The 27,114-nt window shown below is 44.1% G+C and overlaps 1 protein-coding gene across 1 annotated transcript; it reads left to right on the top strand.

The window, feature by feature from the left end:
* The first annotated feature begins 7,356 nt into the window (after positions 1–7,356).
* Positions 7,357–15,869, top strand: TRIB1 (tribbles pseudokinase 1). The gene is made up of 3 exons (XM_045006082.1): positions 7,357–9,340; positions 10,936–11,228; positions 13,597–15,869. The coding sequence occupies exons 1-3, from the start codon at positions 9,023–9,025 to the stop codon at positions 14,063–14,065; spliced, it is 1,080 nt and encodes a 359-aa protein (XP_044862017.1). The 5' UTR covers positions 7,357–9,022; the 3' UTR covers positions 14,066–15,869.
* Positions 15,870–27,114: the final 11,245 nt, after the last annotated feature.

Genomic DNA, 27,114 nt, shown 5'->3' with positions numbered 1-27,114 from the left:
ATGGCAAATGCTTGCATGGATAATGAGTTATTTTTCTGGCAATGACCTACTTATTGTAGTGGAGGGAAAGCTTTTTAATGGGGTAAATATTGCCAAATTAATTCTCATAGGAAAATCACATGCCTAGATAGGAAATTCTGCTTCCTGACTCCGAGTTGCTAATCAATAAATATCAGAGGTGAAAAGTAATTGATTGTTAAGCAGCCAAAATACAATGCATGTGCCTAACTTTATACAGTCTGAGTAGCCTCAATGACGTCAATGGGATTACTCATAGCATGAATCTTGACTAAATTGAATTTTGCCACTGACTTGAGTGGGGCCAGGATTTCACCCGTAGTGTACAAACTTAAGCTTGTGCCTAAGTCTTCCCAGGATCAGGACCTAAATAGGCAGTTTGTTTTAAGAGATTATGCTGATTTTATTCCAATCCATGAAACTAGGGTGACCAGATGTCTCCCGATATTTGGGGCGTTGTCTTATAGAGGTGCCTATTACCCCCCACCCCTCGCCCTGATTTTTCACACTTACTGTCTGATCACCCCACATGAAACAGCGGTTGAAACCATGCGTGTGAACTGAATGGCGCAGGGAGTTTATCAAAGGAATGGTCTGCTTGTAAACTCAGTATGAATAATATCATCTTGACCAGAAGGGAAATGGAAAGACACTCTCTCGCTGTTCTAACTTATGCAATCAGCTTCTGGAGAAAAATGGTGATGTGAGGTTTAAAATCTGAACCTCCAATGTGAGAATTTCAAAGAGACCTCAAATAACAGAAGAAGCTTTCATGCTCCCTAGATCGGAAAGGAGCAAAGTCAGAAGATGCAGTTCATGAGACTCTGCATCATTGTGATCTGGTCCCCAAAGGGGACTGTTTATATTTCCTGCCAATACCACCTCTAACAACACTTCCAGATAGGCTATAAATCAGTAATTCTCACACTTTTGTATTGATGACCCCTTTCACACAGCAAGCCTCTGAGGGCGACCTCCCCCCCTTATAAATTAAAACCAGGGATTTAAAATTTAATTTAATTTAAATGTAATGTGGGCATGGGGCTGACGGCCCAAGCCCCACCAGGCACGGGGCTGACAGCTTGTGACCCCCAGGTAATAACCTCATGACCCCCTGAGGGGTTGCGACCCCAGCTTGAGAATGCCTGCATAAATCAAGGCAGTACATAAGAATGCCATTACATTTAAGTTTGTTGATTTTACTTTGTTTTTCTGTTGTGTGTGTTAAATCTTGTTCTAGCATAAAATCTGTTGTTAAATTCTAGTACAGGGGTTGCCAACCTGAGCCTGAAAAGGAGCCAGAATTTACTAACGTACATTGCCGAAGAGCCACAGTGATACGTCAGCAGCCCTCAATCACCTCCTCTCCCCCCCTCCCCCGCCCTGCTCCCAGCACTTCCCACTCACCGGCTTCCCCATCGATCAGCGCCTCCCCCTCCCTCCATCCCTCCCCGCACCTCCCAATCAGATGTTTTGTGGTGGGCAGGAGGCTCTGGGATGGAGGAGGAGGAGCAAGGGCACTGCAGGCTGAGGGGAGGGGGCAGGAAGGAGTGGAGTGGGGGTTGAGCAGTGAGCACTCCCGGCACATTGGAAAGTTGGCGCCTGTAGCTCCAGTCCTGGAGTCGGTGCCTATACGAGGAGCCACATATTAACTTCTGAAGAGCCGCATGTGGCTCCAGAGCCACAGGTTGGCCACCCCTGAGCTAGTATCTATAATTCTAGTATGTTTGCCATGCATGTGATTTCCATGGCAGAAAACATGACTTACAGTATCTTTTTCCTCTTTTGTAAGAAGTCATGGTCCTTATCACTCTGAATAAACCAACTCCCTGCATTGTTACAAATGTGGCTCTGTATATGGCCAGCTTAGTAGCATATGGAGATTTTGCTATTACAGTACTAGTTTAAATATCATTACATGGCTTGGAACAATTTCTGATGTAAAATAAGATATTTGACTTTTCATATTTTGAATGGCAATTTAATATTAGCTAAAATAATTGTGTGCCATGGCTTTTTTGGCTGATCACTAAAATTATTACTTCATTTTTTGCCATGACAGTCACTTTAATTGTAAGTGATCATAGTGATGAATGGGAGAGGGCAGACCAAGAGTAAGTGCTGCAAAGGACTGCCCACAGAAGTTACGGTAAATAAATAAAATAGCAAATCAAGGTAAGGGAATTCTAGTCAGAGCACTACCCACCAGAGAAATCCCTCTCTGCTTTTTAACAGTGTGAATCTAGCAGATGCAGGAAATGGAGCCAGAAAAGCCAAGCAAGAATAGTGAAGAATATTTATTTCAGTTAAAAATACATATTGGTGTGTTCATGGGAGGAAAAGAATGGAGCCTTTCACCAGTGCCCTGAACTTTCTGTATTCTACTAGATCTTTTGTAGCGTTCAGAACACATATGCCACAGTCAGCAGAAAGTACTAGCTCAGGGGTGGTGCAGGGTGCTTCCTCGCAGTCAGGATTCCAGTAGCAGAGGACACAGCAGGCAGCGTTCTTTCTTTTATCATCCGTTTCCAGGGCAGGATTTAGTCTTTACAGCCAGGTTTTGTCACATCCTCAGACTGTGAGCTCCTTGGAGCTGGTACCTTAGGCACTTTCCAAACACTTATCACACAGTGGGTGCTTCCACAAATAAATGATAAAATGATGTGCATTTACAAAGGGAACACTTGCCAATTTAGGTGCATAAATGCCCCTATCTGGGTACACAAATCTGGGTATGTGCATGAATGGTGCACCCTTTTGAGGATTTGGCTCAGAATGTTTAATTACTATGGTGCATGAACTGTAAAACTAGTCTACAAATTCAATATTTCTTCCTGGCATCAATGCATTCAGTTTGTAAATTCTCTTTTGCACTGACGTATGTTTTACAGCATTACCTACCTTGATGCTCACTGGATTAAATAAATCCCTTGGGAATGTTCATAGATGCATTTGGAGTGAAACTCATCCCTGTGCAAGCACACAGGCCAGATGCATCCTTAGCCTAGTTGGGCGTTGCCAGAGGCCAATTTGGCAGACTACAGCAGTCTCACCGACTATGCTCATTTTATGCCACTATGACATTGAAGTGGTACAGAGGGGCCCCAATACCCATCCCAGCCACTCGCCTGTCTACACCTGACCCATCCTGTAATGCCCCAATGCCAGGGCTTTCTGTAGGGTCTCGTGTGCCAAACTGGGCTTGCAGCTACTTTGTTGCTGAATTAGCCTGCACAAAGGGTCCATGACACAGGGGTAAATAGCCCAAAGACCTATGCGCCTTCTAAGTCCGCAAATAGCTCTTAAATGGAATGTAAGCGCCACCTAGGCGGAATGCTGGCCCTCTGAGCAAGAGTGAATTTCACCCTTGGTGTTTACTAGGGAGGTAAAAATCTATTTGCTGTAGTATTCTTGGAACTGAACTGACTAAGGAGAATGTAGGGAGAGGAAGTAGAACTCTTGTTAATGTCTTCTGATTTTTAAAGCAAGGGAACATGACCTAATGATTAAAAACATGTCATAAGATGTCTAAAAGTCAATCACAAAAGCTAAAGGAAAGGTCGTTTTATGAAAAACCTGTTGGCCCCACATTCTGCAAATATGTAACGCTCAAACGCTGTGTGTAGTTCTTCACGCGTCTTTTATTTGAATTCCTCTTATGCTTAGTCATCTTACCAGACCCCCGCTGTCAGGCATGCATGCTACCATTCAAGTCCATTGCTAAGCAGGGTAAACTGTCACGCATTGCACACTCGCCTGCTACGGCTGAAAAACACGTTACTAGGCAGGTTCAATAAATAGCAAGGATTTGCATACATTTTTCAGGCATTTCTTGAATCGGTCAAAACAGCACAAGTGTACAGAAATAATTCCAGTTTTACAGTGCAGCATGTGGAAGAAACATTGTGGGTCAAAATATAGACCCTTTCTGACAACTCTACGGCACCCAACAAGTATGACTCATACTGCTACTGATGTTTTTTTTAAATGGGTTTATTAATGTCTGTCCTCCTTTTACTGCTGCTGTGTGCTTGTTAATATTATAGACTGAGTGCCCAAACCTATGCTAGGTAGATCACAGAAACAAGGAAAGATATATTCCCTGCCCTGAACACTTTACAGATCTAAAACCCTGAGTCTGAAAAGACCCTTCCATATGCATTAACTTTTACACAACATTGAGCAATCTCATTGACTATTTGGGGTCTAGCAGACGGACTGTAAGACTGGGAGGCAGAGATTAGGGTTCTGTTTGCAGTTCTTCTGTGCTTCAGTTTCCTCTCACACCCTTTATCTGTCTATCTAGACTGTAGAGAGACAAGGTGGGTGAGGCAATATCTTTCATTGGACCAACTTCTGTTGGGGAGAGAGACAAGTTTTCGAGCTTACACAGAGCTCTTCTTCTGGTCTGGAAAGGTACTTTCAGCGTCAAAGCAAAATGCAAGCTGGAACAGATTGTTTAGTATAAGTAGCTAACACATATTCTAAGGGACCATAGTGATCCACACAATGGGGCTTCTTGGCACTACTGGAACACAAATCAACTATGATAATAATCACAGTGCATGAAGTCCGGCACATACATAAGTCTTTGCAGGATCAGGACCTAAACCTCTGATCATGCAAGCAAATCTGGGCAGGTGCCGCATGGAGCTGTCTGCAGGACTCTGGTCTAACTTGAGACCTCATGCAGCAAGTATGGGGTCACAAGAAGCTACAAAGAGGTAGGGGAGAGGCAGGAGAAGAGATCTAATAATGAGATCAAATGGTTGCTCAATGAGGCACTTCTCCTTAAAAGGGATATTGAGCACAGTGCTACACTGTGCAGGCATAAAGGGGCCATATGGATGGATCCCTTTGCAGGCTTGGGACTGAAGGCAAGTACACATCTTGTACACATGGCTGCATAGTTAGGGTTTTGATTAAAAGCTTTAATCCACTTTTTGTAAGTGAAACAGTAATTTCTTTCACTGAGTAGTAAGTAGAATAAACGGTATATATAGAAAAGGAGCTATTGATCTTGTGCAGTGTCCATACATATTACAACCTGCCCAAAAAACTATTCTAAAACAACACTATTTAAGCCGTAGAAAATAACATATTTGTTTAAGCTAAATCCTTCAAGCCAAATGAAACTTGCAAAGTTCCCAGAATTACAAAAGACAGAGATCAGATTTTCACTTAGGAATATTTCACCTACAACACACAGAACATAAAATAGCATGTTTTGAGAGATGAAGAGAACTGCTTCAGAAACAATCTGCAGACCTTTAACAGAACCATATTTCTGAAAAGAGAGAAAATGCAGCCGCTGGGAAATGCCTTTTTGACATATGCTTCTTACGTTCAAACATATTAATGGGCCTGCTATGCTATGAGTCATCCAGCACAAGAGTTACATGTGTTTCTTAAAATACACTGAAAGTAGCTGAAGGCATATATGAAGCTTCAGAGTGGTTATCTATTAAGAATCACAACAAATACCTGCATTCATTGAATTGTAGACTTTCCTGATGGAAAAGACCTCATCTAGTTTATTTGCATCATTTTGTTAAAATAGATTAGCAGAGTAGAATCTGGATTGTTACACTAATTGAACATACAGTTTAGCAGATGAGAGGCCCATTGTGCTGCTATCCAAGTCTCAGTGCTGTATTACAGATAATTTGTGTGTATGCAAATAACACATTTTAATTTTAATTCCTCCTGAAGAATTCTGTCAAAACTAGAGCTGGCTGAATTATCTGTAGGGAACATTTGTTGGCTATGTTGCTCTTTTTTCCATTTGCAAATAATCTGTGAGCTCCTCCTGCTTTCTGCCAATCGATTTGTTATTAATTTGGAGCCACCATTTTCAGCCGCCAGGTGGTTTGCAATCTGTTCAGTTTGACTCTACAATTCACCGGGTATGATCGGTCACCTAAGTCACAAGGTACTATGTCTTTTACCCGACAGGATCTTTGAAACTTTTTTAAATAGAAGCATGACAAATAGTGAATATTTTTGGTCCTACGCAAAGACACATGTTCACATGTAAATACTGGTAAACATATGAAACACCCATTCTATAATAAGTTCAAATGAATATTTGCAAACAGTGAATAACAAAGGCAGGAGACACTAATATAGTTACAATGAATAGAGAGGGGCATGTATTACACCATAATATGTATAGCTGTGATCACAGATGCACACTGGCTGGGTTAGCCTTTTTTTACTATCCCACCTATGCACTAATTCTCAGTGTTGCACAGCAGGGTTATCAATGCAAAAAAAAAAATCCTTGCTTCCGATATACTGAATGGGTGGAGAAAGCCATTAATGGGGGAAAAGAAAACAGAGGTAGCTGAGGGAGGCATGGGCTGCAGAAGGAAAAAGTGACAATTCTCTAGTGCCTGCATGGGTCTCCACCCTTGGTGAAGCTTATCCCGGGGCTATTTGTGTCTGTTGTGGAGAGGGTGTTTGTGCGTGTCCTGTCCGTCTCTTGTGCATCCACTCTGAGCAGGAACTCAGCTGTGTCCATTGGTCCATTTTTAGGGAAATCTCTGTATATCTTTTATTTTGTTAGAGCAGTTTTAGGAGAGCTGGACTTTGGGGGGGGGGTGTCTTGCTGCTTTGTGGCCCCATTAGGCCTTTCTTTCCTTTAAGTTCTGTTCAGCCTCGTCCACCTGGTTGCAGGACCCCGTCTTTCATTGTGCTTCAGGACAGCACAAACTAAATCCATCAGCATCAAGCTATGTCCCTCCTGTCATGTTATGTCTGCAGTAGACAAACCCACTCAGCACCTGTTCTGCCCCAGGGAGAAAGGCCCTGAGGGTCGGGCTTTCTCCAAATAAACATGATCTCAAGAAAGCTGTTTCAAACGCCATCTGTTGGAGGCAGAGATGCAGATCTCATCTCCCAGTAGCAAGTGGCCAACGACTGAGTAACAGCAAGGTCTCAGTTCCAGTCTGCCAAGTCCAACACTACCAGCCAAGTGCATTCCATGTCTGCTGAAGTTTGGATATGTAAGAACAAAATGATGATTGATGGCCACTGCATAAGCATTTGAAATTTCTGGCAGTTTCCCAGCTGCATAAAGTGCTGGTAGAGAAAATGTTAATGCCACCTTTAGGGACATGTTTTCAAAAAGAGTGGTCTCCATGCAGCTTTGTAACACATGATCCAGTTTTGCCTCCATATCTTTCTATTTGTGCCTCTAACTACCAGACTTGGACTCATAATCAGGTAGTAAGGGGTATATGTATTTAGACTTGCGCTTACACATTCGTTGTGTGGGCACTATTTTTGTATGTAAAAATCGAACCTTTAAAAAATGGAAGATCAGGTCTCAGTCTGTATCAAAAGTTTTCTGTAATCGTCTTGTTGCTGCATTCTGAACTTTGGCTTGAAAAATATCAGTGCTGCATGGAATGCCACAGTGATGTGAGAAAACAATACTGTAATCCCTAGTTTAATGCATTGCCATAGATATCGCCACCACTTTAAATGCCTAGCTGCCTGCATTGTAGGAATGTGACAGGAGAGCCATGTCAAACTGCATGCCTTACTGCTAGATTATATCTGAACTGCATGCAAAGCCACATTGCATACACTGTTGCTAGGTAACACAGCAGAATCCTATGCAATGCAGCTGTGTGCAGTGCTGGAGCTTTACACACGCAACATTAGTTTGTGCAGGGGAGAGTGTCATGCAAGGTGTGATTCCAAGGTGTGAAGGGGATGGTCTTATGCTAAGGGCAGTGTCCAATGATTTAGGAGGTCTGGATTCAGTTCACAGTTCCGTTGCCTACAGCCTTTCTGCATGTGTTTGGGCAAGTCACTTAATCTCTCTGTAGATACCCCATTAAAATGGGATTAATAACATTGCCCTGTCTCACTGGAGTTTTGTGAGGATAAATCCGTTAATGTTTGAAAAGCTCTCAGATAGGTGGGGGGCTTGGACACACAATTATATGCATTACTGGAGTGTGACAAATCAGAGTCTCTGGCAATGCCCAGCTGCATGCACTGCTGGGGTCTGACAAGGAATTGTATTCACTGCTGGAGTGGGACACAACAAGGCTGCACACACCCCTAGGGTGACCAGATGTCCCAGTTTTATAGGGACAGTCCCGATTTTGGGGTCTTTTTCTTATATAAGCTCCTATTACCCCCCACCCCATCCCGATTTTTTCTTGCTGTCTGGTCACCCTACACACACCCTGCTGCATGGATCCCGCACACACACTGCATGCACTGCTGGAAGGTAACACATATTTGCATGCACCCCGCCCCCGCGACTGCATGCATTGCTGGAGGGTGACACAGAGCGGTGCGCACACCTCCGCTTCGCCCCCACCCCCGCATACATTGCTGGAGTTTGACACACCAGAGCTGCATGCACCCCCCGTTGCATGCACCGCTGTGTGCTACACGAGAGCCGCTTTCGCCCATCCCAGTCATCCCGTGTCTTCTGAATGAGGTGGGAGCACCAATAAGAGCGGGCCTCGCTCCGCTGGCCCCTGCCCACTTCCCCTTGCGTCAAGGGAACTTTTAAGCTCTCCAACTCCGGCCCTTGGCAGCGGCTGTGGAAAAAGCTCCCGGCTGCTGCTGCTCGGCGCGCGGTGCCTGGGTGCAGGGGGGGGGAGGCCGGGCGAGGGGATGTGCCCTCCTCGCCATTGCACAACCCTGCCCTGTTGACAGATACCCTGCGAGTGAGTGTGCGGGGTGAGTCACGCCGGGAGGGCACAGCCCGGGCTGGCTGCGCTGCGCTCGCTGCACACACACGCCGAGCCGGAGGCGAGAGGCACCGACCTGCCCCGCTCGGCTCTGGGGGACGCGCCGCGGAGCCCTTCCCTGCAGCAGCAGCAGCAGCAGCAGCTCCCGCCGCCCGCCGCGGGGACCCGCCGTGGGAGCCTCCCCCACCTTCTATGTGCCCCGGGCGCGCCCCAGCCCGCTGGGAAGCCGCTCGCCGCCGCGCTCCGCCCGCCCGGCTGGGAGCGCCCCCCGCCTCTCCGTCTCCATGAGCCGCAAGACGCAGCCCCGCAGCCCGGGACTCCTGCTGCCGGCCGCCCGCTGCCGGAGCGCCCCCTCCAAGCGGCTGCTGCTGCAGGACGGCTCCAGCGAGGACGCCCCCGCGGCCAAGTGCCCGCGGCTCTCCGAGTGCCCCAGCAGCCCCCAGGAGTGTCTCAGCGCGCCGGGCTCGCCGTGCGCCCCCGCCTCGCCGGGCAGCGCCCAGAGCCCCAGCCTCATCGCCGGCTACCTGCTGCTGCCCCTGGCCGGCAGGGAGCATGTGTCCCGGGCGCTCAACATCCACACGGGCCAGGAGCTGCGCTGCAAGGTAAGCGCCGGGCGCCCGCTGCCCCGGGGGGATCCGCCTGCTGGGGAGGGGGGGCTTGGAGACCCGCTACTGTTCCCTCGCCCAGCCCGGACCCTGCAGGCTTTGGGCTCCGCCGTAGGTGCTGGAGCTAAGGGGGCGGGGGGCGGGTGCTGCACCCCTGGCTTGAAGGGGTTTGCATCAGATCCAGGGTTTGCAGTTTGGTTCAGTGGCTCTCAGCATCCCCACCATACACAGTGTTCTGCCGCCACCGCCCTCCCGTTGGTCTGGCCCGGCCACGGAGCTTGGGGAGGCCGTGGCAGGCGGGGACTGGCCCAGCCGAGCGCTTAGGTCTGGTATAGCGGTGCCAGGCTGGGGTGCAGGGTGGAGTTGTGGTGAGTTTCGAGCCGGGCTTCGCCCATGAGAAAAGTTCGATCTGCTCTGTGAAGTGGAGCTGCCTAGATCCGCACTTAGGCGATACAGGGCTCCCCAGCAGAGAGACCAGACAGCAAATGTGAAAAATCAGGACAGGGGGTGGGGGGTAATAGGAGCCTATATAAGAAAAAGACCCCAAAATCGGGACTGTCCCTATGAAATTGGGACATCTGGTCACCCTACTCCCCTCATTGGATTACAGTAACTGTCGCTACAGTTAGTAGATGTGGAGAGGACTGTGGCTTGTAAGGTGAGAAATAAAAAGATCAGAAGCAGACACAGATTCAGGGGAAAACAAACAGTCTTCCATGCAAATGCTCTAGATTAAAACAGAGGGCCAAATGGAGCCCCATCAGCACTGCTCCCTCCCTCTGTCCCCTGCTGACAATGACACACAGCAGAATTGTTCCTGACTAACCCTGCTTGCAGAGTTTTCCATGAGATGTCAGCAGGGCTTTTAAAGAACACACTATGCTTGTCTGTTCTCTTAGACCTATTTCTGAATGGGCGAGTTGCTGACTCTGAGTTTACTGCTGCCACCTGCTGCCTGGCTCCAATGATGATCAGGAGTGTTTTCTAATCCTTCCTTGGCAGATGGGCCTAAAGGCATCTTTGGGACAAGGGGGGGAGGTTTTAATGACTGTAATATTGGGTAACGAAGGAAGAGAAGTGGGAATTGTAAGTTGTGTATCCAAGTTTCTCCATGGAGATATCAAATGAATAGAAGTGATGACATTCCATGTGTATCACTGATTCCAGTCAGGTCTAGGATGTGAGTAACTTTTAACCAAGCTTAGCATGTCACCGAGAGAACACTGTCAAATCCTTACAAAACATCTGCCTGCCTGCCATTCCCTGAATTAAACATCCGTGGGTTTAATCCTTTTGCCTATCGCAGTTTGCATACTAGGACTTTACAGTGTAACCATGATCACCCTTGTGTGAAACTTCAGAGTAACTGAAAGGCAAAAACATCAGTTGTTCTTAAAGTTTTCTTCTCCTTCAGATTAACAATATCTGAATATTTTTGGAAGGTATTTCAGTAGCGGCTTTTAACATAGTTGATATTGAGGGCTGGCTCCCATCGAGTTGTCTCAGCATTGTCCATGGAAATTTGCTGTATGGTAGACCAGCTTTAGCACTCCTGGTAATGGAGATCCTTTTTTAAAATTTTGTCTTTACAGGTGTTCCCTCTCAAACACTACCAGGACAAAATTCGACTTTATGTTCAGCTGCCATCTCATAAAAATATCACTGGGGTCGTGGAAGTGATTCTGGGGGACACCAAGGCCTATGTCTTCCTTGAGAAGGACTTTGGGGACATGCACTCCTATGTGAGGAGCTGTAAAAGGCTGCGAGAAGAGGAGGCTGCCAAGCTGTTCAAGCAGATCGTCTCAGCTGTAGCTCACTGCCACCAATCGGCCATTGTGCTGGGTGACCTCAAGCTCAGGAAATTTGTCTTTTCTACCGAAGAAAGGTAAGCAGTGCCCACTGAGTGGCCTTTGTGGAGGTGGCGGGGAGGAATAGCCCTTCTAGAGGAGAACTCTATCAAAGTGAATCAAAGTTCTGCAAAACCTTCCAAGCGGACTAGAGGAAAGGCAGCTTTTTTGGGGGGGAAAACACTGTAGAGAAGTGAAATAGGGTTCTTAACCAGCTGTCCTCTGCAAATTGTCCTGTGCACAACTTGGTGTGTGCGTGTGTGTGTACGCCTAACATGTCATGGCTCTGATTTGTAAATATTTATTTTTCCTCTTGAGTTTGACTGTGTTCAACTTACCTCGCATAGGTTCCTGTCTGATTCAGCAGCTGCTCAGATTAAACTGTTTGGTGTACAAGCGATAATGATTTGAGAACTTATTAGCTCCAGATGTCAAAATACACTGCATTTGAACATCAGATTCAAAGTGAAATGAGAAAAAGGCGCAGACAGTAAATGAAACGAGGCTGGGGCATTATAAAACAAAGGGAAAACAACTTTGACTTAAAAACAAAGGTGTAACGAATCTAGGCTGCAGTACTGTAATTGGATCTTTGCAGATGGACTCTTGTCCCTTTACAAAGCCCCTCTGAAACCAGTGCAAGGAGCTACCAGCACAGATCTCATGGCAGGATGAGGGCCTCAGTTTTCAATTTTTTTTGCAGAAGCGATCTGTAAAATCGCATTTCCGTCACTCTGTTAGTGTAGTTGGAGTTGATCTACTCCAAGTACACTTACAGTGCAAGTAGAAGCTTTGATCTCTCCTCCACAGAGGACAGGCTTCCTGTTTTAAGACCTAAGTGCCACATAATGTGGTGTACTTTGCATGTGGTCAGAGCCCTGAAACCCCCCCACCCCACCCCCACACACAAAAAAAGAAATGAAGGGGTTAAAATGGAGTAAATAATGTTGCATCTTGAAGAAGGTTTACATCTTATGTTGAGAACCCAAATGTTAAATGAGCTCCTTGTAGCATGCACGGCTTAAAGAGACACTGTCTAGTCAAATTTAGCCCAAAGTATAGGCTTTGTAAAAACTAGATGTATAAAATCTAGGTTGGTAGAACTATTTCTGATTTTTTTTTTAATTATTCAGACAGGAAAAAAATGTTTAAGCGAACATTTCTGCCCTTGTGTTGTCGCATGGCCCAATACAAAACTGAAAGGAACTAGTTTTATTCTAGTGAAAACTGCAGTGAGTAAACAACATTAACCATGAGAAGACCGTTTTTTAAATTCTTTCACTAGTAATAACTGAGGTCCCAATAAAACAAAATTATTTTAAAAAGTAAATTTTCTTATAACTTGACTAGTATCTCTTAAGTTTGAATTTATTAATGTACAAAGCAAGATAGCTGTTCCAACACTGCCTCTCCTTTTTTAAAGCAGGAAAGATATATGTTAACCTACAAAATAGTAAGACCCTTGAAGGAAATTGTTGCAGCTTTTTCCACCTATGATAAGATAAAACCCTTGCTGAAATGTTAGATTGCACACAGTCTTTCTAATTTGGAAATAAGCATTGCACAGGCTAATGTCATATGCGTCAAATTTGGTAACAAGAGGGTTAAGCAATGTAAGGAGACTCTTAGTCTAAGAAGCACAGGTGCAGTGTTTTAGTGCTACAGCAGCCAATCAGAGGCCAACAGCATAGGCTGAGTCATATTTTCCGTTTACAGAACTGATGGGTATTTTACATTACGATAGGAAGTCACATTGAGGACACACTGCAGTTAATGCATTCACGCACCATTAAGCTGTAAGGCAGAACAAAGCCATTCAAGAGCAAAGGAATGGCCGCTCAGCTAATGTAAAACCTTTCTGCTTAACCTGTGCAGTTACGAACTAGGATGAGCCTATACCTGCAGAAGAGATGGCCACTGAAGCATGACATGTGCCATCATATGGAAAAAAATATAAATGAGCAGGAGGATTAATCACCATTGTGTGTGCAAAAGGGACCTGGACCATGCTGCTGTATGGTGCATTCTCATGGTTAAACTGGAAATAGTAATAACACTGTAGTCAATTAACTAAGCACAGTTACAGTACAACCTAGGTAGAATGGCACTGAGTGGTATTCCTCGATTGTGGAATTTTAACAATATAGAGGCTATGAATAACATTATTTTCCCCACAGTATGCGGTATTGTGTGACATTGTTACTGTAGCTGTACCTTTCTTGCACCTGGATCAGGTCTAGCCTAGCACTCACAGTTTCTCTGCTACATTTTCACAGCTAAGTTTTTCTCCCTTTGGTCACGGTCCGGTAGGGATTGTTACAGCAGACAGCCTTGTGTGTTAAATTATCTCTGTGCTCATTATTAAAACAGTTTTGTAACCCATACATCTGTTTCTCTCTTCCTCAGGACTCAGCTGAGACTAGAAAACCTAGAAGACACTCACATCATCAAGGGGGAAGATGATGCTCTGTCAGATAAACATGGCTGCCCAGCCTATGTCAGCCCTGAGATCTTAAACACAACAGGGACCTACTCTGGAAAATCAGCTGACGTTTGGAGTTTAGGAGTAATGCTGTATACCCTCCTAGTAGGACGCTATCCCTTCCATGACTCAGACCCTAGTACTCTGTTTTCTAAAATCCGCCGTGGACAGTTCTGTATTCCTGATCACGTTTCTCCCAAAGCCAGATGCCTCATTCGTAGCCTGCTGAGACGGGAACCCTCGGAAAGACTCACTGCTCCAGAGATCTTGCTTCATCCTTGGTTTGAAGCAGTTTTGGAACCTGGATATGTAGACCAAGATATAGGAACTTCTGATCAAATTGTTCCAGAGCATCATGGAGAGAGTGATGATATAAGTTCCTTCTTCTGTTAGTCCTGAAATCTCCAAAAACCTCATACAGTTCTCACACATGGCATCTTTTTTAGGGTTTCATTTTTCCACATTACAAATGCACAACATTCTAAAGTGTCATTATAATCAGAAAAGTGACTATGTTTAAAAAACAAGTAAATAAACAAGGCAGGCAACTACTTACTCAGCGGATCCAGAGTCATATCTGCTTACTCTGTTGGCAAGTGCGTACTATTAGCACTGCTGGGCCAATACAGCTGTGGAAGAGCCAGCTGGAATCTATTCTGCCTCGTGCATCATCATCAACCACCCAACTGCCGGGTGATCTTTGATTGCAGAATCTTATTATTGGTGATGTAAGAGACAGACAAAAAGAAGCTAGGCCTCCCCTTTTCCCCCCACAGGTATTAAGTGGAATGTGTAGCCCTGATGGTGAAAATACTAAATGGGGGAAGACCAACTCTGACATGGAAACTAATGAGAGGAATCAGTAAGGAGCACCTTGTTGCCAGTTTTATAGAGTAATTTTCTGACTATAAGTGCACTTTAATGGTGGAGGGAGGTTTTGACCCACCAAGTCCAACAACCTGCTCACTTGTCAGGTAGATCCTGCGATTAGCAGGTATATTATATGAAACTATTAAAGATCCATCCATAATTAAATGTACACTGTTGTCTTCCTCTACTGCTTTTGGCAGATTAGTCCAGTAACCTTTTAAGGAGGAGAAGATACCTGTCCTTTCAGTTGGATTTCATATAATACCATCTCCCTGAACATAAAATGCATTTTTAATTTATTTAAGCCTACCTGTGACAAAGAATATATAATTCTATGCCCTTGTAAGCTCAGGGTGCCAGCACATGTCCGTGTACCAAAACACAACACCATAGGTTGGAGCACCTTGTCTTGGAAAAGAGAGAGAAGGGTCTTGTACAGTACATGTGAACCCTTCTGTTTTCCTGTTGGCTCAGTTCTACAAAGCACTGTCTCTTAGGTTTAAAATCCTGTACAAAAACTTGGTTGGTCTTGAAACTTAAATTCTCCAGAGATCCGTACTTGACTATTCAGGTGTATCGTCTGCCTCTAGCTACATTTGTTTTTCTTAAATTTTTTTGCATGATTATTCATAATATTTCAAATTTATGTGGATAATGAATGCATCTAAGTAATGATTACTTTCCTGAGTCGGAGATAAGTAAAGCCTAGTCCTGCCTAAGATTTCTGCTTTGTTTCATGTGTGTGCCTGGTTGATGATGTGCAGAAATATCAACTTGTGTTAAAAGTGGTTCACTAAGATGACATATACACAGTTCCTAAAATGAATTTGTTAAACGGGTAAATGACTATGCTGTACATTGACAGAATGGCACTAGAATGATGCAGTTATTTTAAAGACTAACCCCTGGCAAGCTACAGTACCACCATGCATTGTGAGAATGCCCTGTATACCTCATGTACTGTGTACTTTGTGCATATATCTTACTGTTTTGAGGGGGGAGGGAGTTGCTGTTGTTTGTGTGTCTTAATAACCGAGGTGTCGAAGAGCAGTTTAATGTGAATTTTTGTTGGCAATACTAACTTGACAGAATCATGAGCATTAGAGAAGGGTGAAGTACCTCTATTGCACTAAATCTCTCATGATTGCTTGACATTTGTATCTGTGATACAGTTTAAACCTAAAAAAAGTAAATCTGTATATATTGGTGGAAAAGCTGCCACAAAAGCTAAAAACACTATGTCCAACCTGTACATATGTATATATGTGGAAACCTAGATGATAAAGTCTGACTTGTAGAAAAGTTTTAATAAACCTGGTTTCATAAATGTTTGTTCTCAATTTCATGTTTTATACGTCTTGAGGTTAAGTTTATCTAGACTTATATTAATCTAAAGTATATTTTGGTCTCGCAGATACTTTAACATACAGTTGTGCGGCTGTTTGGTCACATGGGAGATAATGCTTTCCACTTAGTGCCAAATCCAGCAGTCATCACTCAAGCAAATTTCCCTAATGGAAGCTGTGCCCGAGTAAGGACTGCGGAATATGGCTCGTACCACCTTTCTCCAAGGATTTCAAAGGCCTTTGGGGAAACAGAAATTCAGTATATCTCACAACAGCCCCATGAAATAGGTTAAGTGGTATTAGACCTATTCTTTAGATGGGGAAACTGAGGCACAAAAAGGTTTAAGGCTCAGATTTTTCAAAAGCAGCTTCTAATTTGGATGTATGCATGTTTACATACCCATCTGAATGCCATTACTTTGCACCTTGCATGGCTATTTGCATCTGCATTGCGGGCGTAAAGCACTACCATGTCAGAAAGCTGTCATTTTTGCACAGGTGGACATGGCTACATGAGGTGCAAGCCGCTAGAAAATCAGATCTGAGCAGCTGAAATTAGGACCTGATTTTTGAAAATGTAATGTTTAATCATATCAAGTCAGCTGTCAATTAAACCTGGGAATTTTGCTTCTACTTCCACTAGTCAATGCAAGATGGCTTGTGTGCCTATTAAAATGAAATGAAAATACAGATAGACGTGTTTCTTGGACACACAAGGATTAGGAATATAAATAGTAACTGTCTCAAAGCTATAGAATGCACCTTCCTTAGAGAGAGCTGTCCTTGTGACCCACCCAGGAATGGTGAGGTCGTCATTATCAAGTATAGAGGAAGATGGGATTCTTAATTTTTATTTATACCTTTCACCATTGTTAATGTTGTCCTTGCAGTTTAAATCTGTTTACCAGTGCAGCCACTCTGAAAATCTTTGCCTGTGTCAAACTATACCGTCTAGAGATCTCCCTTCTAAAGTGTGACCTGAAGGGGAGAAGAGGTGGAGTAATTGGTCAATACAGAGGAAAGTGTCTTTACCTTCATTGCTCCTATTCTCCCATTCCGAGAGACTACTTATATATGCAGTCAGCATATTTTCCATTTGCTTGCTGAGTGTACGTCAGGCACCAAAATATCTCAAGCTACTTTGCTAAAGTTATCCTCATAGGACGTGTATAAATATATACACTACCTAGGTAGTCTGATTAAATTACCCACAGCCCTACCATGAGTTGTATCTTGGACAGAAGCTGTGTTGCATCTTTATCAAATAACTGCAGGCGGTTTGGGCTTTGATAAATGCTTGAAAGCTTTCAAAACATTTTTTTCTCCTACAATTAAATCACCCTGATTAGGCCAGCATCTGGGCTGCACCATGACTTTTTCTCACAGGCATTGCACTGTTGAGCAATTAGAACAAGTGCGAATGGTAGCAATGTCTGCAAACAACCTGAGTGTTGCTTTAAGGATTATAACATCCATTCTGACAGCAGAATAAATTATTGTTGCTTTGTAACCTCATAGTTCATGCATTATTGTACATGAAGTTTCAGCGCATGTCGAAAGACAATGCATATTAAGTAACTAAAACTTCCATGGTGGGTGTGAGAAACTTTTATTTAGACGAGGCATGAAGTATTCTTTTAAGGGCGCCACAATTCATGCATTTCCCAATGTGACCTTTTGGGCAAGGACTGGATGAGTCTTTCTTTTTCTTAGCTAGTCATCGCATTCACCCTGAACCTGCAAAATGATGAGTTCCTCCTAGGTTGTGCTGAGAGCCTTCAGTTGCTATTGATTTTCCACAGAGTACAAGTGGAGGTGAGATTGCTCAGAAGCTTGTAACATTGGCAACGAAAGCATTGTTCCCATTGAGTTTGCCAGTATATACAGTTCTTTATACAGATTATTCGTATTTTCAGATCTAAATTGATCCTCAATTTTAATTTATTTGGAATTTAAAAAAATAAACAATGGCAAAGAAGTGTAAATTAGAATAATCTAAGTGCTTTGACAAAGACCGGCAAACACAGCGTTAAGGGTAAAATTGCTTATCCCAGCCACCTGTTCCTGGATCTTTGAACAGCAGGTGATATTTCTCAGGCTATACATAGACATAGTTGGACATATTAAAACATTTTCAGTTTTATCTGTTTAAAAAAAAGTGCTGATTTTTTAGGAGAGATCCTTAGTGCTCATTAAATGTATTTTTGCCCGAATTTGTTGTCAATGAAAAGAGAGGTGTTATTTCACAAAGATGCACAAGTTTAAAATTTATTCTCCTTGACTGAATACTAAAGCTGTGTAATGTGTTCTTTTATAGTTCTGCTTTAGCGGTTTAAGTCCATGACTGAGAGAGAATTTTAAAAACACGTTTCAATCAGTATTTTATTACACAGGTTTCTATTCAGATTCTCTTTTTATACAAAAGTATATTTGTCAACTTCTTTTTTATGCTGTTATGTTCCATCAGAAGAAATATTGCTTAGCATGGCACAGCATATATACAGTACTGTTATTAATGTGCTATGCAAATACTTTTTAAAAGAATGTCATTTCACACATATGAAAAATATCTTGACGATTTAAATTCTTTTTGCTAGTTACCTTATAAGGTCACATTCTGATTAATCTGTGGCCAAAGTTTGTAGTTAAATGAAAACTCTTTTTGACCTATTAGTGGTAAAAGTGATGCAAAATTTGCAACATTTTTTATAATACGTTCATAACTTACAAAATATTTGCTCTCAAAGTGAAATCCCTATGCCACATTTCAGGCTAGGTTAAATTATTACCACAAAAGTAGAATCCTTCAGGATTAGAGTTTATAGCGAGAAAAACATAATGGAACCATCTCTTTAAAAAATGCCTTAATGAAAACTTGATAGTTTTCTCTGCTCTGTATGTATTTATTTACAGTATTTAACCAGATAACCAAACTGATGTGCAGCACTCCACTTCCAAATTTGGCTTTGAAGCAGGAGCAGCAGACGTATCAATTACATACAAACATAAACATAACTATGAAGCAATCATGTTTCTAACAACAGTAAGCAGTGCACAGAAGACCAGAATAAATAAAATTCATAGAACAAGAGGTAACACTTTTCTTTACACTAAAGTTATGGGACAAAGGGGTGCAAATGCACTTTCCGCTCAAGGGACTTTTACTCATCTTGCCTGATTATACAGAGACAAATGGAGTCTGTCTTCTCACACTGAAATGTGGATGATTAATATCTTTGCTGAACACCAAGGGCATAGTCTCATCACACTGGGTGTGGATTTCTGCATGCAACTCCTATTATTATTAATGGCTAATTAATGTGTAATTTGCAGAAGGAGATGAGACTATACTTTAGTAACATGTTGTGAGCACGTATGTGGGCTTATCAGTCAAGGAACCATCAGGGTAATAGGGAGTGCGGGTGATAGAAACACAGCATGAATCAGCTCCCCTCTGTTTATTTTACAGTTCAGTTGCAGGAAAACATTCACCTCCGCTAACCAGAGCCAACAACAAAAGTTGAGTTTGATAAATTATTAGTGGAGATGTTCTCAGTGGCTTTGCTTAGATTTGACTCCTCTTGCGCAAATTGCAGATTAGGAAAGGATTAAGTAACAACAGCGTGGCTAAAGTATTACACATAACACTGGCTATTAGCCAAGGAATGCAGCATGCAAAAGCTGACATTGCCTAACAAATCCAATATAGCTCTGGTCATCATAGAAAATGACTCTGGCCATCGCCTAAGGTAGCAGGTTCGTTTCTACTTGGTTACTCAGTGTCTTGCTGCAGCGAAGTGTTCGCTAAAGAGATTTTTATTTTTTTTACTTCTAGGTAGTGACAAATCCATAAACATGTAGATGAGTCACAGAAACCATAAATGTAACTGAGTGTAAAACCATTGTTGGGCCTTACAATAATATTCTTGTCAAGTCTCAACATGTCAGATTTGCAGAGCTGCCGCTGTTTAAATGTTAAAGGGTTTCACAGTGCAACCAGCCAGTAGAAACAAAAAAATCAAAATAGCTTGGGGCCCAATCCTGTTTGCCTAACTCATGTCAAAGGGCCTACTTTTGCAAGTAGTTAGTGGGACTATTCCTGTGAGTAAATGCTATTTGTTGTGCGTCAGGGTTGCAGAATAAGGCTCAGAGTCCCAGATTCTTAATGGAAGTTAGGAGCTTAAATACTTTTGAGGAAGTAGTAGGTCAGAGAGAGACCATGTGTGTGGATAAAGCGAGCAGGATTTGGTGCTCAGTATCCAGATGAAAGTTTAGGGTATAATCTAAGCTCAAGTTTGATGCTAAATGCAAATTGTAGGCTGTAAAACATGGAGGGTGAAATCTTGGCCCCGCTGAAGTCCATGCCAAAACTCAGTGGGACCAGGATTTCACCCAGAAAGATTATGAATAGAAAGCAAACTGTAATTAAATCACATTAACTATCAGAAGACAAGGTGGCCTGATTCTCTTTGCCTTATATCTTGTGTAGTCATATCTTGTGTAGTCATTGTGTAGTCTTGTGTAGTCACTTCCTGTGCACAGCAAGGGAAATGTGGGCGAAAAACGTGACCAGATTGGCATGGGAATGTTCTGCACTCATTTGGCACTGGTGTAAATGGTTGCACAAAGTGCAGGGCAATGAAGAATCAGGCCTGTGGACTGCAAACTAGTGTTGCCAACTCCTGCATTTTTATCCTGAGTCTTGTGCTTAGTGATGTCTTAGTTAAAACCCCGGCTACTGAGGTCGAATGTTCTGTGGGCAGCTCAACTTTTATTTACAAAATAGAAAAAAGTAAGTTTCTGGTCCGCCTGGTTGTGAAGAACCCAAAATGTATTTTTTTGACAAGCTCAAGATTTTTAAGCCAATTTCATAATTCTGGGGGCCTGACTCGTGCTTTTTGAACATTTGGGGTTGGCAGTTCTGTGAATTCTATCATGTATCTATTCCATGCTCATTACTTTATTAGAGGCCAGGTCCTCAGCTGACGTAAATGGCCGCCTGGATGTTTATGGGGCGGCACCTATTTACACCAGCTCAGGCTCTGTCCCTGCATCTGAGCAGCGGACCAAAAAAAAAAAAAAAGAGAGAGAGAAAGTCAGTAAATAGTTCTTCTTTCCATAGCACGTGTTAGAGGAACTTCGCTGCCTCCTCCTCTAGAATTATTTACTGACTTAGTAACATTTTTCTCAAGCATTTCTTCTTCTTCTTTCCCCGGGGTTGTGGGGAGGAGCTGGAATTTGCATTTCATCCCGAGGGGGCGAGCTCTCATGCGAGTCTCTTGTGGAAGGGCATTTCACATATATGTGCAAGCCACTGAGGAAGCGCGGCCCTGCTGCTCTTACCAGTTTCAGTCTAGGTCTCGACGGTTGTTCCAGATGAATGTTATCATGGATGTGTGTGTGTGTGTGTGTGTGGTGAGGGGGGAGTTGCGGGGTGGGGGGGACACTCAAGATCAATACAAGGAGCTTTTGTCAAAAAAGTGGGATGTGGAGGAACATGTAGGGGTGGGGCGGGTGGGCTGTGATGCCAGCCCCGTGCAGGGTGGGAGCAGGGCTCCGGTGACACCAGTCCCAGCCTTTGGGAAGTAGGGTCACCCTATCTAGTACAAGCATCGCTGCTCACCCGAGCCCTGTCTGCCCCCGCTGCGGAGAGAGGGGCTCGGGCAAGTGGGTGGGGCCAGTCCCGTGAGTGGGGGCTCAGGCAAGGTGTTTGGGCCAGCCTCGCACGGTGTCCCATTTTCCCTGTGGGAACTATGTTCACCCTAGCCCAAAGAGCAGGCGGCCCCAAGCGGGTGACTGATAATGGTGTTGGAGGGATTCCTGGGTAAATCCCTGCCTCCCCAAAGGCTGTAGGAAGCATCTCTATTCCAAGGGGGGGTGGGTTTCAACTCACCATCAGATAGAGGAGCTCCCCCAGCACCACCCTTGGCCTGCGTTGTCTATTTAGGTCTTCAGTGCAAGCTCCGTAGGCCAGATTTACCAAGGTAGTTAGGTACCTAGAGTTGAAGATCGTTGCTTTTCAAAAGCACCTGGTCCCCTGACTCCTGTTGATTTGAGTGGGAGCTGGGTTCATAGGTGCTTATGATAATCCCACTAGGCAGCTGTCTGCATCTTTAGGCACCTCAGTATCTTTAAAAATCTGTCCCTCCTTGTCTTATTATGTATTTGTACAGCACCTAGCGCAATGTGGTCCTGACCTTGGCTGGGGCCGCTAGGCAATGCAAACGGTAATGGAAAAGCATTGGAAAGACTAGAGGATGTGCACATTTGGAGGACAGAGGCCTTCAGTTAAGGAGGATATTATATTAGCCCCCATTCTTTAAAATATTTCCTTTTCCCCCCACCTGTGTGACCTCCATCTTGTCTAGCTTCAGCTTCACTCAGCTGCGCTGCCCTTCATCCAGGGGCTAGTCTCTCTTGGGCCCGGGGACAGCGCAGGGATGGTGACAGGTAAAGCAGTGGCCTTTGTAACCCCTGCAAAAGGTTTTGTTTGACATTGTTGTACATTTGCAACTAATATGGGCTGTCAGATAGGTTCCTCCAGGAAGCAGTGTCCGCTTTTGGATGGGGTCATAACATGTCCGAGCCAAATATGGCAAATTTCTGCAATATCCTTGAACGACCTCATTGTATGAAGTTTATGTATTATTAGGGGCCAGGATTCTACGTAACCAGTCTAGAGGGGTGAGGTGACAGATATTGCAACCCCATGCAGCATCTTTGGGGTCCATTGCTTTAAATGAAGGGTTCATATATGATTGTGTTCTACTCCATAGGTGAGAGTTACAATAGCTCCTCCAGGGATTAAAAACAGAGGGTGGTGATGAAGGTAAACCAACCAGGTTGTATCCCCCCAACCCCATGAGATACCTGGGGACGCTCACATATATTATTTCAAACTACATTCTCCAGAGACCAACAGACAAAGAAAGGACGTTGGATAAATTGCCTCCGTTTATACTGACTCAGGGCCTTCTGTCCGATACAACCAACAGACAGGACCTGCTGTCCCAGGGGAGGTCCCAATCCTTGTGCAAAGGTTGGCAGGGAAAGCCTTGACCTCCCAGGGCCCCATAAGGCTGATGAATGACCACTGGCAAGCTTTTTAGCATGTGTGTAGATTGTTTTATTGTTTTTAATATGTTTTTTTCTATAATGTTTCCACCTCAAGAATAAATGGGCTTGCTTATAAAGAGATGTGCGGTAACTGCTGGCATTACTCTGGTCATGGCCTTCGGAGAGAAAGCAAAGCAAAGACGCTGGCCTGTTTAGGTGTCTGGCTTGCTGGGACTATCACAGTGTAGGTAGGGTATTGTGCAGTCTGGAAAAAGCCATGGTCAGGAGGGAGAGAGTTGCAGGTCTCAGACCAAGAACAGTGATGGCTGAGGAGCTAGGAGCCTAGAGTGGGTGCCCTTGCTTGACCATGCAGGGGGAATACAGGTGCAGTTGCCCTGAAACTGTGGCTTGTCTTACTTGGTTGAAAGACCCAAATAACCTGTTTTGCAAAGCATTCAGGCTATAATGCGCTCACAGAATTTTGTGTTTGTGTTGGATGGTAATGACCTCTACAGTAAATGCTGTGACTTTCAAGCCGACAGTTTCCAAGCTGGGTGACGAGTATTAAGCGCTTACATTCAGATTTAGGCACCAAATATACAAGTGGCCTGATTTTTCAAAGGTGCTGAGCATCCACACCTCTCATTGAAGTCAATGGGACAACTTGCATAGAGTAAGGAATATTGCTATGACCTTAGATCCTTTTAAAAATGAATGGTTTATAGCCTGTGGGCTATCAGATACAGACCATACATAATTAGCTACTGTAGTTTTTAAAAGCGCATAGGTGAGCGATAGGTAAGAGTGACTCACCAACCGACAGAATTGCTTATTTGTACGACATGTTTCCTATGGTGCCACACCTACATACATACTGAATATTAGCCATTAGGGCCCAGCTTCTTCCAATGTTACAATCAAATAAATTGATCCTTAGGATATGCATCTTCAATATGTCTGCAGAGCACCCCCCAGCCCAGCCATGAGTGAGTGCTACCATCAAAAGCAAAAGGAGAAATACGGTTGTTTATAAGATAACATGTATTCACAGTCTGTGAAATACCTAAGACTTTAACGACAAGCAGTAAAGAAATAAAGTTTGCAGATAATGATACAACTATGAGTCAAGCTACTGCAGTGGCTGGCTGAGTAAGGAAAAATAAATATTACTGTGAACATAGATATAGGCACTTAACACATGCAAGGCCAGATTCTCATCTGTGGTCTGGTTGCGTTGCACTGCTCAGATAGTACAAAGGAGCTGGAAGAAGGAAAGACACAGAAAGAGGGGGTAGGGTGGCACTCTGCTTTGCTGGTTTTTGGCTGGCATATAGTCCCTTAAGGGACCATACCATGTTCTGCCTCACTTGAGGATCTTGGCCAGTGCAGCCAAGCCCATAGAACAGGAAGCTGTTATCAGATCCCTGGAAGTCCATCTGTGATCTGTCCCTGTCCCCCCGATCCCTCCTGTGCTTAGCAGATCTCTGTGCAGGAGAGAACCTGGCCTTTAAGGGCTCCAACAAAGAACATTTGCATGCAAATCCTCAGTAGGTGTCCAAATTTTCTGGTTTGCTACAAAATGTCCTGTAACTGCTGCACACTGGAGCAAACTCATCCCTGGTTTAGCGCTATTGAAGCCAATGGTATTAAGTAGGGAGTAATTTGGCCCACGGTGTTGCTGTTGAAGCTGGCCAAAAAGGGGGAGGAGATCCCTTGCCATGAAAATATTAGTCGTTTAGAGACAAAGTTTAGTCCCAAAGCAGGACGAAATGTGAAAACCGTGAATGTTTTGGCCGAAAGGGATTTAAAGAAAAACACCGTTCCTGGCTGCCCGCTGGGAAGCCTCTTCTTCAGTTTCTTGTGAAATTGACAAGATGAGAATTATTTGTTATTTGTATTACCCATAGTGCTTTGGAGCCCTAGTCGTAGGCCAGGACCCTATTGTGCTAGGTGCTGTACAAACACAGCCCTTGCCCCAAAGAGCTTAGAATGAGACAAGAATGAGACAAGAGCCAACAGATTGTTTGAGTGTACTCCACCCCGTCTGTATCAATGAGACAATATTGTCGAAATAGACCAAACAGACACGGGGGATGTATGAGGGGAAGGGATATAACATACAGGCAGAGTGAATAATGTGATGGCAGCAAACGTCATGTTAATTACATGACTTTTGTGGGGGGGGAATTGAGTTTAGTTAGGAGGGGATCAGCTAAATGGAAAGGGAAGGGGGATGAAAGATATAGGGCTGAGGAGAAGAGGATAGAAAGAGCAGGTGAGGAGTGAAGCTGAGGTGAAGAGACTGTGAGGGAGGGGAAGGGAGAGGGTTGGAGCAAGCAGCCAATCAGCACAAGGCAGACTAAGTCCATTCACAACTGTAGAAAGGTCTCTGAAAGTCCAGCAGCCCCTGCTTTGGCTACCGGTGATCCTACTGGCTGGAGTCTCTGGTAGGGTTGCCAGTTTTGGTTGGACGTATTGCTCGAGGTGTCATCACATAACATAAACTTTAATTAAAGATTAATCTTTAATTCCAGGAGACTCCAAGACAATCCTGGAGGGTTGGCAGTTCTAGTCTCTGGATGCTTTTCTTCCCCTCTAGGCAGAGAGCTCAGATGCTTTGTCTCTCCCTGCCTTCCCCCCCAACCCCCATCCCAAACTCCAGGGAACAGAGGGGAAGAACCTATCTTCCGGAGCTGGGCGGGATTGAGCTAACCCTCTAAAAATAGCCGTGCGGCCGAGGTAGCATGGGCTAGCCACTCCGAGAACATACCTAGGACGGGATTGTACTCAGATGATGAGCCTGATCCACAACCCCGGCCACGCTGCTATTTTTAGTACACTAACTAGAGCAGAGCAAGTGCGTGTATGTCTACCCAAGCTGGGAATTACACCTCCCAGGTGCAGTGCAGACTTACAGAGTGCCCCCGAAAGGCACTGCCTGTCTCCTGGAGCTAGGGGGAGGCCAGAAGGCAGAGAGCTCTGGATCGGTGCCTTGCAATCTCCTCTGGAGCTGGGGTGGGGGTGGTGGGCAGAAGTTTCATCCAATCTGTACTAGATTCAACAAAACATTTTGTGCTGCTGAACTGGCATTTTCTGACTAAATTGCCTTTGTCAGAAAATTTCTGAGCACCCTAGTTACTATTTAGCTTAATGTAGGCTGAGTGAAAGCTGGAGGCCCTTACTCAGGTTTCACTCAGTAGAGAGAGACCCAGATTCTCAAAGGTCTTTGGGTGCCTGACTCTCATTGATTTCAGTGGGAGTTAGGTACCTATATACCTTTGAGGAGCTGGGACTGTGTAACAACTGAGGGACAAATTCTATAGTTGTTAATCATGGAAAATTTCTGTCTAACTCAATGGGAATTTTGCTCAACTGTGGACTACACAATCTGGCTCCCAGGCAGAATCTCCAGATTTGACCCAGTTTAACCTTGGCAGGAGCAGTTGCCCAACTCCAACTTTTGTGAGGCTCAACAATTAACTTTCAAAACAACTTTTAGACAACAGCAGCGCTGGTTCAGAAGTGCTGCGTTAGCTGGCAATGCTTTGTTAAAGTTACTTCCACTATTACGGTATTTGTTAACATCAGCACTTTGTGCAAAGTAAAACATTGCTACATGCTCACTGTTAGATTCAGATTTGCAAGAGCCCAGTGCAGCCAGGACAACTGTTCTCACTCAGTAGTTCCTTTTGCTGGATCCAATTAGATTTTTACTTATTGTGGGTAAAATTCACCAAAGAGCACCACTAAAGTACAAATTAATTCCTATTTTGAGGGCTTCAGTGGGAACTAAGTGGCTTCTGCAGAGGGGTGAATTTTACCCTAGGTGTTGCAAGCCTATTTATTTTGCCTAATCTTTGTAAAATTCCCTGGGAAACCATTTCAAAAGTTCAAAGAGGCACAAGTTTTTTTACATTATCTATTAGCTGCAAAAAAAATCCCAATTAATTTCAATGATTTTATTGTTTTTATTACTTACCTGAGTTTCACAATTTAATAGGTAATCATTTGTTATTCTAGTGAATAGAGTACATGGGTATGACAATATGATGACATTTTGTTTCGCATAGTGTTCTGACCTGTAACTGTATACTCAGTGTTTCTAAAATGCGGCCACCGTGGCCGCATGTGGCCACCGCGGTTGGTTGCTGGGGCTGCCAGCAGGGGTTG

The sequence above is a fragment of the Mauremys mutica genome, chromosome 2, assembly GCF_020497125.1.
Source record: "Mauremys mutica isolate MM-2020 ecotype Southern chromosome 2, ASM2049712v1, whole genome shotgun sequence".
Taxonomy (NCBI): domain Eukaryota; kingdom Metazoa; phylum Chordata; order Testudines; family Geoemydidae; genus Mauremys; species Mauremys mutica.
This window is presented reverse-complemented; position numbering and strand designations above follow the sequence as displayed.

Bases quoted from the DNA above. Each gene is read 5' to 3' on its own strand.
- TRIB1 (XM_045006082.1), top strand. From the start codon at position 9,023: ATGAGCCGCAAGACGCAGCCCCGCAGCCCGGGACTCCTGCTGCCGGCC. The intron at 9,341-10,935 runs GTAAGCGCCGGG...TTGTCTTTACAG, and splicing joins GCCAGGAGCTGCGCTGCAAG to GTGTTCCCTCTCAAACACTA. The intron at 11,229-13,596 runs GTAAGCAGTGCC...TCTCTTCCTCAG, and splicing joins GTCTTTTCTACCGAAGAAAG to GACTCAGCTGAGACTAGAAA.